General features: G+C 43.8%; 1 protein-coding gene across 1 annotated transcript; it reads right to left on the bottom strand.

Annotated features, from left to right (window-relative positions):
- Positions 1–1,462: 1,462 nt before the first annotated feature.
- LOC105692199 (protein Wnt-10a-like) lies at positions 1,463–13,490 on the bottom strand. Its single transcript, XM_048652138.1, has 4 exons — positions 11,961–13,490; positions 7,985–8,238; positions 2,723–3,006; positions 1,463–2,063 (listed from the first exon to the last, which is right to left on the bottom strand). The coding sequence occupies exons 1-4, from the start codon at positions 12,068–12,070 to the stop codon at positions 1,530–1,532; spliced, it is 1,182 nt and encodes a 393-aa protein (XP_048508095.1). The 5' UTR covers positions 12,071–13,490; the 3' UTR covers positions 1,463–1,529.
- Positions 13,491–15,552: the final 2,062 nt, after the last annotated feature.

The raw sequence follows: 15,552 nt of genomic DNA, 5'->3' as shown, positions 1-15,552 counted from the left end.
ACTCAAGAAACAGAAACAGAAACACGAGAGATTCGCTTGAGTTGTGCGCCGAGTATAGAGCTTCTGTATATCGAGTACAAGACGGATCACTGATCGTACGATAAGACTTGTACCGGTCACACTTCGATTATAAGCGGTGCGAATCAAAGGCATTCGAAAGATAAAACAGAACCTAATGAATAAACATCATGGGAGCTCATCTCTCTTTATACATTATAAATTTACATGGAGATAAATCTTTCATCTATTCAATCTCCGGTGCGATGCCCAATGTGATCTGATTATATTGAAAAACGACGTGATATTCGTAAAATCGCCATCCAAAAAATTTGCTGAAATTATCACTTCGGGTCCGAGCATTTCTTTTTTTTTTTTTTTTCCCCTCTTCGCAGGAAATGGGCCCACGTACCGAACAAGAACATTCTGTTTGAGAATCGTATTCGCTCGAAGTAACTTTTAAAATTCATACGAAGCGTGTTTAACGAGACGATTCTCGTGGCGTTATATGTATGTAGCTTTGTAGCAGAAAAATCTGGTACAAGGGCGGGGGGGAGAAACGGAGAAATTAACTGCATGAATACGTGAAAAACTGTTTTCTGGAGAAAAAAAAATTCCGCAGATCAATGAGAGGCTTAAATACGTTACAGTATAGGAAGATCCTTGAAAAACAGGATAATGGTACATAGATACTTACAGGAAAGTATTATCCCCGTTCACCGAGCTTATGCAGGGATTCTTCTTTTGGATTGTCATTTTGGTTATTTTTTTTTTTTTTTCAAAAGCTCCGCGCGATTTGTGGTTCGAGTGAAAAAGTTCCCAACCGTGTAACGGAGTTTTTCGTCTTCTTTTTCTTTCTTATAAAGGAACTCTTTTTATTGTACGTTTCAGTATACAGTCGTCAGTGCCTTATTCGCGTTTTACTTAAATACAATATACTTAATAGTTAAATATAGCGTAAAGGTAAACAATTCATTCGTTCAATATTTTCATATACATATGTATAGGGGCTAATAATACTGCACGGAGTGTATAATATAGTATATAATATATAATATTCGGTTACTACGCAATTAGTCATTATAATTGTTATTATTTTTTCGTTTTTATATACGTGTATACATCGCCAGTTTTATATATAATTTAAATATTAAATAGTCGTCTAATAAATAAATTAGAAAATGATGAATAAAATATAATAATACTACCTAAATACAAGCATCTATATATATATGGGTATACTTCTATTGCATATACCGGAAATTATTATGTACTATCTTACAGAAATGATTTTATTCAATATATCAAATTTTTATTTATTTTCTTAATTAATTATTCTATATGATTTCATTCAGTTTACAGTCATTTCAATATTCACCGTACAGGAAACTGATTGTTTTTTTTTTCTTTACGCTTCTTTTCTAATACGTTAAAAAATATCGTTACCGCAGTCTCTCTATTTTTCCGATGATGATACCGACAGAATGATCTTTTTTTTTTCATCTTCTCGTCTTATCGTTAGTTTTCAAATCTCACTTGCACACGGTTACCCATTCTTCGACGGTGCAATTCTGACATTGGACGAAACAACACCAATGGAATTTGCAGTTACATCTTTCAGTTCTACGTTGTCTGACGATATTGTAACCCCTTCCGCAACACAAGGAAGCGCATCCGTCTCCACCGGCGCTCGTTCTGTTACAACGTCTGCCCGTTGTCCCGGGAATATCGGCAGCTTGATCCCTTTCGCAGAAATTTGGTGATTTTTGGTAGAAGAATAGTTGCTTGGCTAGGTCCTTTGGCTTTCGTTTTCTACCGCCACCTCTGTGATGCTTTTTCTGCCTCTGTCTGTGTTCCGGTCTCCGTCTACGAGAACCTCTTACTCTATTCAGGGGCGTTACGTTTCCCAAATTACTTTGGGCTACCAATATCGCGCTTCGGAAACGATCTTTCAACGTTTTACCGATTATTCGAAAATCCGGTACGGCCTTCCAACAGGTTTTCAACTCGCAGGAACCAGACATACCGTGGCACTTGCAGCGAACCTGCATGTTGCTCGCTAACGCCTGGAAAAAATGGGTGAGAAAACCGTGACTTTAGAATTTCGATCGGGAACAAATTGGAAAAATTTTCATTCACAGTCGTTCGGTGGGATCTGTTTTCCTCGCAAGGGTGTACTCGCGGGACGGGATACGAAGGGAACGGGGATGGCGCGATGGGGGATGAGGTTTTTAGACAAAGAGGTGTCGCGTACAAAACAGTTAATGAGTCTACGGCTGGGTGGTCCAGCCTCGGGGCCCGCGTCTTAATAACGTGAAGCGCGAGGCGCAGGGCTGAAAAGCATGGAGGAAGAGACGCATGGACCCGAAGAGACGCGGTGGGCAGGTACGAAGGCCGCGAGCGGGCCGTTAAAAAGTAAAAAGTTAGGGAACAGAACACAAACAAAGAAAGTACGAGGGAAAAAAAAAAGAGACCGAGAACACTCGGTTAAAAAATTATTCAACGCTGAATAAGAAAGTGCGTGGACGTGACGCGTGAACGTGCAGTGTTTGAAAATTGAGGGGTTAATTCCGGCCTTTTTGCGAATACAATTTGCCCTCCGTTTCCGGACACTTTGAGAATCGAGGGAAATAAAAAACGAAGTGTTGTACACGTGTAGTTTTCTTTGCGCCTCCTTTCTTTTACAATTTTTTTATTTATTTATTTTTTTTATTCACAGACTTACCAAACGTCCAGCTTGGTTGTTGTGCAAGTTCACGGTCGACTGGATATCGCCGGCCTTTTCGCGCGAGTCTAAAAATTGTTTAGAAAATTCTATCCCGTAGTCAAGATTGTGGGAGCAACCACCCCACTTCCATTGAGCGCCGCGAGCTTTCGCCGGAGGTCGACCTTTGTAACTCGAAGGATCACATCCGCAAGATACCAGACGACCCATGCTGCAAGCTCTGGCCACGCTGTGAGCAACACCTGCCGCCGATATTGCGTAGGCAAAAGCTGTTTCTCTGTAACCTGGAAAAAGAAAACGAAACAACGGAGCGTCAAGAGATTGCGCGCGTAGAGGAGATTGACTGGGGGGTTGTTCGATATCCAGTTTTTGTTTGTTCGTGATAAAAGCGACGGTAGCGGCGAAGAGATATCGGTGTATCGTTAGCAGTATACTTTGAACGGGTTTTAAGGAGTTTCCCAAGAGCGAACGGCTGCCGCAGAAATCAGCAAGCTTGTGGCTCTTGAGTTACGAATGAGAGTTTCTGTCCGTAACAGTTCTCTGACTCGCGAGGTCCAAACAAAGTGACGGCGTAGCAAATTGCAACTAAATTGCACCACGCGGCTTCAAGAGTTCTGTAGACAGTCACAAGTTACGAGACGTAGTCCTTAGAAGGAAATCTGCCCGACTGTCCCTCGTCGCTCGGTTTCCGAACGACGACAGTCCTTCGTACTATGGAGCTCGGATGGACAGCCATCAGCGGACCAGACCGTCCGCAGAAGTATTACTTAAGTCGGATATGTCAAAAGATGACCGTTTCCTCGCGGGGTGGGCCAGCTATCTCTTCTCTGTTTCGTTTCGTTTTTTTTTTTTTTTTTGTTTTTATTGAATTTTTTTCATCCGTTTTCGTGTTTTTTTACTCGCATAATATTCACCGATGCAACCGGGCATCCGGACAACATTTGGAAACGTGACTGCGGGAGACTTTGTAAATAACGTAACTACGTCAGACGTTAAAGTTTTTCTCTTGGCAAAGGAGAATATGTCCTGAAGGAGAAGAAGAAGAAGAAGACGAAGAAGAGGAAGGGAATTAAGAAGAAAGAGAAGGAGGGACCGATCGAATGGCAGAGGGCTACGAGACGCGACGACGTTTCGACGTGAATTGACGGACAACCCGGGATCGAATGGCAGCAGTGGTGGCTGTCAACTTACAAACGATACGACACAAGCCCCAACCTTCTGTATCCCTGAACGCGGTGGAATACACAATGCGGTCGTAGAGGAGAATCAGAAGCAGAAGCAGAGGCAGAAGCAGAAGCAGAAGCAGAAGCAGAAACAGAAACAGAAACAACAGCAGCAGCGGGAGCTCGCTGCGGTGGCACTTCACCATCGGAGTTTTGCACTATTCATGAGATCCCGGCAAAAGCGCCAAGAAGCTGACTTCTCCAGTCGCTTCTTCCCGTCCATTCGGTGCAGAGTACACGTCGCCTGTAGCTTTCATGCTGAGGAGTGAACCACCGAGGATTTGTTACCTCCGTTACACGTCCCGAGGTAATCGCGGCGTCGTCTTTAACAGTGGAATTAATACCTGAAGTGTGACACAAATCACCGAGTATCTTATCCTCATTTAAAAGAAAGTTGTTTTGATAATTCATCGGCGTTAATTATTTGCCAATAATATGACGCGGTTCGATGAATTTTCCATCACCCTATACGATCCTTGTCATAGTTCTGTCCGGGGAGAAAACTCGCCCAACTATAATACTTCAATGCCCACGCGTTGTACAGTCTCCAGGAATTTGATCGATAAAAAACTGAAACAGGAATTATCATCTCCCGCCTTATGGTAGCTGGTTACGGGTGGTGGTATCATCTTTTTCGCGGTAGTGCGTTGCCGTCGTATACTCTTCGGAGATATCTTCGTTCTTCTTTTCTCGAGTCTTTTACTGTTGATACGTTCAACGGAGTTTCAACTCTTGCCGATCGAGCTACTCATCCAGCAACAGAAACAGAAACAGAAACAGAAACCACCACCAGTAGAGGCAAAAGCAGAAGCAGAAAGCAACGTTCGTTCGTTCGTTCGCTCGTTCGTTCGTTCGTTCGTTCGTTCGTTCGTCCGGTCTGCGTATAAGGATCTCCATGGGTGGGAGGGGTTTCGTACGTCTTCTCCTATATACGGGTATTGGCAGCAACTGTTTTTTAATGCAGATAGCTACCAGGGCTGGTGGACAGCAGCGGTACCCGTCGACGTAGCAATAAATCCTCCCCAGGGAGTTGTACGTCTCTCCGGGACCCTCTCCAGCACCACCACCAACATCACCACCACCACCACCACCACCACCACCACCACCGGCAACATCAGCATCGGTATCAGCATCAGCTCTCTTCTTCTCAACGATTCAACGCTTCGAAACCTCTACAACTATACCTATGTGCCATTATTACATCCTCTCGGCGATCGTTCCGATCGGGTATTTTAGCGCGCATCACGTTAGAAGACAGCGTTGGGGATATTAATTAATCAATTTCTGATTATATCGGCGCATTAATTGATGTAATACTCTGGAATCTCTGCAGGGTGACTAAATTCGAGCGATAAAAAACGATTATTAGGCTTCTCGTTCATCATTATTTTATTTGATTTAATAGTTTTTTTCTTTTTCTTTCAGGGATGGTCCGCATCGGTTGATGGGCTATGAGACTCTATCTTGATTTTCATCTTGATCCGAATCTTCATCTTATACATCCACTACTTCAGGAGCAGCGCGCGCTTCGTAAAAATTTTTTCTTCTTTCTTGTTGTTGTTTTTTTTTTTCCATTTTTTTTTTTTTTTCTTTCAATTCTTCTTTCTTACTCTTTATCGTCGATGATCAACTGTCACCGGATTTTCCACCGCTTTAGACACACCGAGAATCTTCGTTTTTTTTTTTTTCTCTCACTCTTCCGCTCCCCTTTTTATTTTCGTCTCGTTTCAAACCCTATCCATTATAAACGCGCTAACCGAGTGACACGCTTCGAATCTTTTTTTGGTCGTAGTCCGTTTCTACGGGCGCGTGCTTTATGGTCGTAAATGTAGAATGTGGTGGAAAATAAGTTTGAAACCGAATTCGCAAAAAGATGGAAGTAGGGAAGTGATCTGGAGTCTATCAAAAAACCTGTTTATTTGTATAATGTTTCAATGAATGCTGAAACCGGTCGTTTAGTTTGGTCGGTTCGATTTTAGGTTTTCGTCCAAGTTATACGGTACTAGAAGTAACTTCAAGACGGCATAGTGCACGTGTGTGGCCCTGACGTAAGTGAGGTGAGGTGCCCGTGTATTTTCGTAATATATTAAGTTGTTTACCGACTCTTCGTGCTTGAGTTATGAAAGCACCGGGGATTTAACGACTCACGGGAGCCGACGCGGTGATGCCGCGACGTTCGTGGCTCACCGTCACTACGCACGACGGTGAACGCCTTTTCTGAGTCCTCGAAAACCTATGTAAAATAAGGTCTTCCCTCTTTTTTAGAGTCAGTCTTAGTGTCTTTGTGCAGCTCCTCCTCCTCCTCCTCCAACTCCTACTCTACTTGTTCTTCGGCGTCTTCTTCTTCTTCTTCTTCTTCTTCTTCTCCTCGGTTCAGAGGGGAACAAGATGGACCCTGTCGAATTTGACACGGTGGATTTGTGGACGTGGGGAACGTGGAACGTTAAGCAGTAAAGCTGAATTCGAATTTTCTTGGCTGGCTAAAACGCGTTTAGATGGTAGTATAACAAAATCTATACGACCGTTTCTCGCGCGGTGGTTATTGAGAGATTTTTATATAAAGGAACTGTACTGACAATGAAAAGGAAGAGGCGTTGCTTCCTGGAAAGCCAAGTAGAGCTCCACTCCGCAGTCCCTTAGATCCCCGATTCACTATAACGACTCAATAATCGGCAAATCGGTCGATCCTTTCTACACTACAATCAGCTCTACTCCTATGCCTTAGGATCCACTGCGTCGCGAACGGTTAAATCTTATTGTCAGAAATAGGAACGATTAGCCACACTTTTTCATGAACCGTTACGGAAAAATCATCCCCTGCGGCAGATATACAGCCGGTATACCTAAAAACCTAAAAACCGAACCGTCCACACCTAATTCTCTCTCACTCGGTTTTTATTTTCTCCTTTTTCTCTCCCGTACCTTCTCGCACCTTTACAACTCTGTATAGTACATCGAGCCGCACACTGAGGCACCTTTTGGTCGTCGGGTGCCCCGCAACTAGGTGCGCGACATCGGTGGAACAATCGCTTGGCTTTGTCACTTCTTCGAACACTTTCTCTGCAATATATCCCCATTTCCAGACTCCCGGCCTTTCATTTTTCGAATACTCATGATACGACCGAAACTGTCGACCAACCTGCGACGTGTCAATTAGAACTCGAGAGAAGTGTGTCACTTTTTTCTTCCAAATTCAAACTTGTTCATTATCTCTTCGTTCGGTAACAACGTCATCGTTTTTGAAGAGAATTTTTTCCACATGACTTTTTACGCGTCCAGGATACGGAGCCAAGGGTCAGGAAGTAAGGGACTCACGTAGGGTAGTAAAAACCTCGCGATAGAGACAATCAACACCTCCGTATAAAACAACCGAGCGACGAAGTAAAAGAGAATAGAAAAAACCAGATGATAAAGTAGGAGTAGAATATAAGAAGGAGGAGAATCAGGATCACGAGTGCGATCATTCTCGGGATAAGGATACGTGGCCCCCGCTTTTCTTTTCCTTTTCTTTACGTTGATGTCTTTTATTCCCGGCAATTCTGTCCCCGTTCTAGAAGTTTCTTATACATATTATTAAGCTTTCAGGTCATGTGCGCTCGTTGTCCGGCGTGTCGGAGCGTTCAGTTTTAAATCTGGAGGACTTTGCAGCAGCAGCAACACAGGATTCGTGGACATTCAAAAATATCTGGTGTGTGTTTTGTTTTTTTTTTTGTTTTTTTTTTTTGTTATTTATTTAGGTTTTTTTTGTTATTTTTTTTTTTTTGTTATTTTTTTTACTTCAAGACGTCCCAGACTACCACAGTTTTAGAGAGCATAACGAAATATATGTTTCCTTCAACGCGTCACGTACAACGAGGACAAATTTATCTGTCACACCGTAACGCGTTCTTCTATCTCATTATGGAATTGGGTCAGGTTTTCGACGTCGGATATGGTTGTGCGATGACAAACTCATAACGGAGCCACTAAATCAACCCCGAAATAAAATGTGAATACAAAGGGAACGGTGGTTACACCGTGTACATATATGTGCGCTCACCTCTTTGCAGAAGTATGCTGCTCTGTTGATTCCTGCTGTTCGTCGTAAGGGATGAACAATTCCATCTGTGCCAAGCGAACTGGTGTTGACATTCCGAAACTGCTATTTGAAGTCCTTTAAGGGCCGCTACCGTTACGTCACTGTTTCTGTTACATAATTCACGTTGTTCTTTTGTCAGTCCAGGAATACCATTGCAGACAATTGCGTTTCCACCTGCCCAATCGTCGACTGAATTGCTCATGAGGCAGGCCGCTCTGTAATTATAAAAAGTGGCACAGGTATTTAGTTATTTGTATGTATAAATTTTTTGCAACAGAAATGATAACCCGTAAGCTCCGGAGTAACGATACCAGCGCGCATTCTTTATAAGGCAACCCTTTAGCGACACCAGGAGCTAATTTTCCCACGCGAAGGCGCGCACGATCCGTTTGAGTGATTTTAGGGTTCGGGAATTCGACTGGGGGACATTCCTCCTCTGTATGGTATGCGATGATCTCCCCCCAAAATCTCGGACTATCGGATTCCTGATCGGGAACACGAACACAGCTTCTCCGGGGTGTCCGTTCCACTGTATTCGATTATTCAGAGCCCCGCAAATGGGCTAAAATAATACCATACCATTTAAAAATGTGTTATACCATCATAAAAAAAACGTGAAAAAAAAAAAACAAACTCTCCGATACAAGACTTTATTTTCGTCGTCGTCGTCGTCGTCGTTTTGTTTGTTTTTTTTTTCTTTTTTGTTTTCAACGAATTTTCATTTTCAAAGACGATTCATCTCCTTTTTTTTTTCTTCTCCTCTCCGATCGGCATTGCTTTCCCCCTCATATCCCCCTCCCTTGCACTCGAGGTATTCCTCGTTAGAGAAGCGAAATTCCGTGTTTCTCGCATCTCTATAGCAGCACGGTATAAAGAGGTGGAGAACCAAACCGAACAGAAACTCGAGTGAATAAAATATCTCCGCCATATTGGATTCTTGGTGTACGTTTCTCCTTCGGCAGGACACTGCACTGAACTGTTAACTGGACGGAACCCGAAGGACGTCAGTCCGGTGTGTGCAAGTTGCGCGCAGGTCGTTCCAAAAACATATAACAACGAAGAAGACGAATACGAGGACGTATTTCTATACAACGTGGACCGACGTCGCTAACCCGATCTTCGTCTCTCCTCCCGCCGGACGAGTTTCCAGGCCTTTGAATGACGCAAAAAAACTTATAGGGAAACACGTCTATATGCTCATGCCCGGTCATGCCTCGAAGTTGCAGAAGTGAAGTGAGGCGAGGTGGTAGTTATCGTTTAAGTTATCGTTCACCAAATCGGTAACCGTCGCGCCTCGGGTGTTACGAAAAACATTTCTCTCGCTCAATAAACATTAAATTCTATCGCCGCTATAACTAGTAGCACTCCCCCCTGTTACCGATCGCGGCCTCGCGACGATCATCGGTATTCGATTACCGTCCGCGTCGGGGTTTCGAAAGAGGAAAAGAAAAGAAAAAGTGCGATGAAAAATGAATCCAGCGAAGATTAAAAAAAATCTCAATTTTCGTGTAATTATACGTTATTTTATTTTTTTTTTTGTCCGCAGAGCTTCTTCCTTTTCATTCGGCTGATATTGAAACTAGAAATCACGAGGATAAAGAGCCGAAGTTATTTCATGGTTATGGTGTGGAATTATGTATAATGGTGTCGGGCAATTTGTTGGACGAGTTAAAATCATTAATCTACTTTACCCGGATCATTAATAGCTGCGAAAGATAGCGGGGACTTAGCGGTGTAGCCGTAATGGGGTCCTCAATAACTCGAAGACGTTCGACCGTTCGAACGTCTTCGAAATATTCGAATGCTCCGCGTTATATTCTCCTCATTCCCGCGATTTTCGTTTCATTTCCTTCTCTCTCTTTCTCTCGCGAATGGAAAATCAAATTGCGATTCGACGAGTCTATCGGATCATAGAGATGTATAATCGAACGTTGGATGTGGTAAGGAAAATTCGAAAAATCGTCTTCGTTTCTCGGAGCACATTTTATAACTTTCTTATACCCACGACTACCGACGGATGGACGAAGACTGTCTGTTTTTCCTCCGAATGTTTTATGAGGCGAAGGTCGAAAGGTGCGAATATTCAAAGAGACGATAAGTTGGGTACGGTCCAAGAGGCTCTTAAGGTTTATCTTAAGCGTTGCCAGGAGCAGCAGCAGCGGCACACGCTGTTTTTCGACTCTAATGCTTGGTAGCTGCACAGCGCACGCACCGATTATTAATAATAATTTATTAAAACAACGCAAAGATTAGGCGACGAAAATAAAATGAGAATCCACACCGTTGGAGAAAGTGGATAATATTCTATTCGGCATCATCTGTATAACGCGCGATCGCAATCTTGACCATAATTATTCTTCCGTCTAATTATTAATTAGTCGTTTTAATTTACCCGTAAATCTGTCAGAAAATAAACCACTTTCCTCATCTGATATGCAACATTTTAACGACACATAATTAGGAGCAGCCGGTCGGTCTCCAAGTTAGGTTGGTTAACGTGCTATCCACCTCGCGAGTCCAAACCCGATACACATAGGTATACATATACCTGTGAGTGTAAAGATTCTAACCGAGCGAAGCGGAATTATTAGAGTTCGAACCAGTTATCGCATTATCCGCGTAATGATGATGATGATGATGCACGCGTGCGGGGTAAAACGATTTCCAATTAGGCTAATTTACAAGCTACGTACGATACAAATATATCGTCGGTTAGAAAAAGTTCGAACAACATCCGCGTAAGTACGGAACGATCGTAAGTACGGATGTTACGGTTCCGTTTTCATGCGGTTTTCGTATATTTAGCGGTCCTCGAGATCTCCGAGGTACGTGAAAAATCCCTCGCTCTTTGAAAAATAATTGAGAGTAGCGTCGGTACGTGATACGTCATAAGAATGATCTCACGTCGGTGGTACAGCACTGTACGTGACGTTCGATTCGTCGTTAGTCGGGGGATATGGAGAACCGCGCGCGGTGCATCACGGTTCGTAAAAGAGTCGGTGGTGATCGTGTGGCTCGTGAACTATACTTTATTGAGTGTTATATCGCCCCCTACCCCTTTGCCCCCCTCCTCCTTCCTCCTTCCCCCCTCGCACACGTCGGTAATTCAATGCCGCGTCGTCTTGTCAACTTGTCGTGGTGAAGGATTATTTATTATCGAAGTAGAAGCTGTTTGTCACTACCGTGTACAGTTTGTATGTATACGTACGTCGGACAGTATTTATACATCCATAAACATTTTACGGTGTGTATAGTCGTGTTTTCTATACCCTGATGTATACGGATTTTTTTACCGGTACACTTCGACATCGCAATGGTAATACTTTGAACCCTTAATTTTTCCATTTTCAATTCCAAGTCACATGGAGATACTGCGATTTTTTCCGGATCGAGACTTGGAGTTGAAAATTTCACCCGCACCCCGATCAACGCGCAGCGGTGTTGTTCGGCGATCGCCGTGGATACGAATTATTTCGTGAATTGCGTTAATTTTTCGCGTTATTCCGTTGTTCGGATTCTTGGGTGAAAAGAGCTATCGCTGTTTACGGGGTGACGGAAGGACGGACCGATGGCTTTAGGCATAACGGAAGTTAAAGGAATCAGAAACGCCTCTATTGACAAATTCTTTCCGCAAGGCGCTACCAGGTCGTCAATTTCTTCACCTAAGGAAAATTAGTCACACGTCAAGGCAGTCCAACCCTCCGTTTCATTCTGCAGTCAGTGGTATAATGATGTCTTTGCCCGGTACACCTATTCTTGTGTAAACGTTACAAGAATCTTTGGCTCAGGTAAAGTTTTCTTTTTTCTCTTTTCTTTTCATTTTCATTTTTTTTTTTTTTTTTTCATATACTTTCAAAGATTTTCTTGAGATTTTTTTCGTACGAAATATAACACGGGAAAAAAGATGAATCCGTATATATTGATTCTGTGCGCTCACCTATAATTCGATAAAAATATCGCCAGGTTGACGAACACCAGCTTATAAAATCTGGCAAATATATAGGTATTTGATCCTTTCGGTAGACATCGTCGTGGAGGCGTAGGCATCCTGTCATCTCCTCAGTATGTCATCAAAAATTTTGCAATACTTCTTGCGGCCACCTTCTGTTCCTGCCGCTGCTGGTTGCACTCGATACGTTCCGCACTTTAACGAGATGACGTATATAACCGCCTCTCTTTTCTTTTTTTGTCTTCGGCTTCGCTGCTCTCTTTCTATTTAGCTTCTCACCTCTCGCTCTCTTCTCTCTTTTCTCTTTCTCTATCTCTCCTCTCCTGTCTCTTCGCCGGGAATCAACCCTTCCGGGTCGCGGAGCGGCTTCTCTGATCAGCACGTGGCACGCGTCAAGGACTAGCCTCGGGGACCGGCGTAGCTTTGACAGCCCTCAAGAGCTCGTCACTGATTCACTGGATGCTGGGCGATGCAATCTCGGTGCATCCGAAGGGACTTGAAAGACCCCGCGAGAGGAGTAGCGGTAGCCTCTATACCGAGTTTTATTATTATCCGCGCCACGGCACGGATATAAAACGAAAAAAACAACAACAAAAATGAGGTAATATATATTATTGTTCGTTACTTGTTTTTTCGCCACTCAATTACGCACAATCCACCCACGTTTTTATTGCCGTCATTGTATCGAAGCTTCAACTGATTCGAGATTCACTGATTACGTTTCGTCCTTCGATGGATTCTTCTTAGTTTTACATCTCCTCGGGGTATTTGAAATTGTCAAATATTCGGTTTTATGTTCACTTGTTTCAATCACTTCGACGGGTTTCACAATTTGCCATAATCGGTGCAAAACACGAACCGTGGACATTCATTTCCTTTTCGCTAAGAAAACAAATGAGACAAACTACGATGTACCGATTGACGAATTGCGATGAATAATCTCACCGGTTTAACATTCGAGATAAAGGGGGTAAAAAAATTTTCCACCCTCGTAAGATTATTTTTCTTTTTTCGTTCGCTTTTTACTTATAGTTCCTTTTTCATCGGAGTTGTTTTCGCGTTACGTTTACGGCTAGGCGGTTCGTTCTCGAATAAGGTATGAAAATTGTAAAATTTCGGTCCACGCACGACGGTGGACGGTTGAGCGCAAATAGTCTGTTCGTGAGTATATTGGATAGTGGCTAAGGACAAACTTCCCGTCTGGGTCATAGATAGAGAGTGAATGAATGGTTTGTTGGTTGACTGGGTTGTCGGTTGGTTGGCTTCACGAACGGATGGCTGGATGGATGGATGGATGGATGGATGGCTGGATGGATGGATGGATGGTTTGGTCGGTCGGGTTGGTGGGATGGAAATTTGAATGGATGAGACGACGACGACGACGACAAGTAGGACGAACGAGGAGGAAAACGTGGCGGCTGCTAGGTTTGGCAAATGCGTATTGAGGGAAGCTGATTTTCTGTTATAACACGGAGCTGTCAAGTCTCTGTCGGTGTGTCTATGATGGACTCGCGCAGTGCGCGGGGACCTTCCTTCCTAACCTTCTGCCTTCGGGGGAGAGTCGTGCAGGCGGAGGCTGCGAAGAACCAACCCCCACCACGGTCATCATCTTCTCTCCACCACCATCCGCATCCGACATCACCACCATCGCTTGCACACATACCCAGCAGGTACTTGTACACGTATATATACACACGTATTTACACAACAAAAACACCGATACAAATACCGAGGGATATGTACACATAGATATGTGTACAATCACAATGTATATAACGTAACCGAGACCACATTTCCATCGCCATCTCCTCCGCCTTCTCATCCTACTTTTTCTCCTCCACCTTCTTCTTTTCCACCTCCACATTCCCACCCCGTTTCAAGATATCTAACATCCTCAACGGAGATCTCGGGACCTCCGTGTTGTTGTGCATTCTATCTTCTCTGTTCGCTATTCTCTCTCCTTTAACCAGTATTATATACATACGCGCGTCCGTTAGATGTATATATACAGCCGATGATCTTCTCGCGTGTAGTGGTCTCTTCGAGATTCCCCGCCACTGACGCCAATTATCATGATCGCGACTGCGCGAAAGCTTGTGCATTTCACGATGCTAAATTTTGAAAGGACAACGCTATCTAGTGCGACTCATACTTTACCTCTTCGGGTACTCTGAAATTCCCTAACTTTGATGATTTTTCATCTTACCCCGCGGTAGATCCGAATCTCTTTCTTCAGATCTCATCGCAAGGGGTTGCGAGTAAAGTTTCTCCATCCGGACGACGAGCTTCTTCTTAACGTCGAACGGTCGGGACGAGACGACGTTCTCTGGGTCACGGTATTTTTGCCGTTTAGACGTGTCCGGCTACAAGACTGGAAGCAATTCCATCGATCAATCATTCGAGCGAGCAACCAATCAATCAATCAATCAATCAATCAATCGGTTCCGGAGTGTTTCCTGCGTACACACTGCAAAGCGTGGCGGAGCGTTTCTTCCCGCGTATCCGAGGAACTCGGTAGGGAAGTTGCGAGGTTCGGTAAGTCGGTCCTTAGGGTACGAGGGAAGTCTGGTTAGTGCACCCTTCTTCGGTGGTGGCCCTTTCTTCGGTGGCTCGAAGCAAAACGGCGAGAGAGGAGGCCGGACTCTATAGGGTCACGTGACGGGGCGGTGGGCGGGATTTAATCTCCCCTACTTCTCTCGTTCCCCTCAGGGGTCTCGATATCCCTCCACCACTTCCGTCCCTCTGCACCCTTCGCGAAGAGTCAATCAAAGTAATTGAAGCTTATCTCTTTTTCTCCCTCCCTTACGTACCGAGAAACCGACCCCCCTGGTACACTCACCTTTATTATCGCAACGGCGGAAAAGAATCCACGCGTCACACGTACAAATAAAATTTGACGTTAGCCGAGAAGAGGAACTTAATTTTCGACGGGGTTGAAAGAACTCTTCCCTAACACTCTCGCAACACCTTTTCATCCCCTAAGAGTTTCGTGTGTTCGATTTTCTAACGAAATTCGAACAAACCACGTAACTACTTTCTTCGATTCGGAGTTCTGGTAAATATCCAATTAATTCAAGGGCGGTTTCACCAGATCGAGAACTTACGCTCCGTATTTTACAATACATCAATCACGTTACATCTCCGACGAAAAAATACCAAATAAACCGTGCGGTTTCGTTGAGAATAAAATCATTCGTCAAACCGATTTCAAGTTTCATCATATTGAATTCTTCTCGTACGGATGACAACCCTGGCGACGTCACGTGACTGTTTTTCGACAAGTTCAAAAAAGAAATAAAAAAACGTTGCAATTACACATCTATCGATAAAACACCCCCGAACTCTCCTAAGCTTTTTATATGCCTATTTTTTTATCTCTTTCTTTTTGTTCTTTTTGTTTTCGGCTGGTTTCCAGCAGTCGCCTGTACCGTATGGTCCGAGTTCATGGGGAGCCTTTTTCAAAGCGTCGCGTCAGGTATCTCGATGATATTATCGGTCGACTCGTCCCCTCGCGGACAGGATTTCTTATACTTTCTGGATCTCGCATCGTCAGAGTTTTCGGCCGTTGAAACCTTCATAT

This window comes from Athalia rosae, chromosome 3 (assembly GCF_917208135.1).
Source record: "Athalia rosae chromosome 3, iyAthRosa1.1, whole genome shotgun sequence".
Taxonomy (NCBI): domain Eukaryota; kingdom Metazoa; phylum Arthropoda; class Insecta; order Hymenoptera; family Athaliidae; genus Athalia; species Athalia rosae.
Note: the sequence above shows the minus strand (reverse complement) of the source record. Positions and strands in the feature narration are given on the sequence as shown.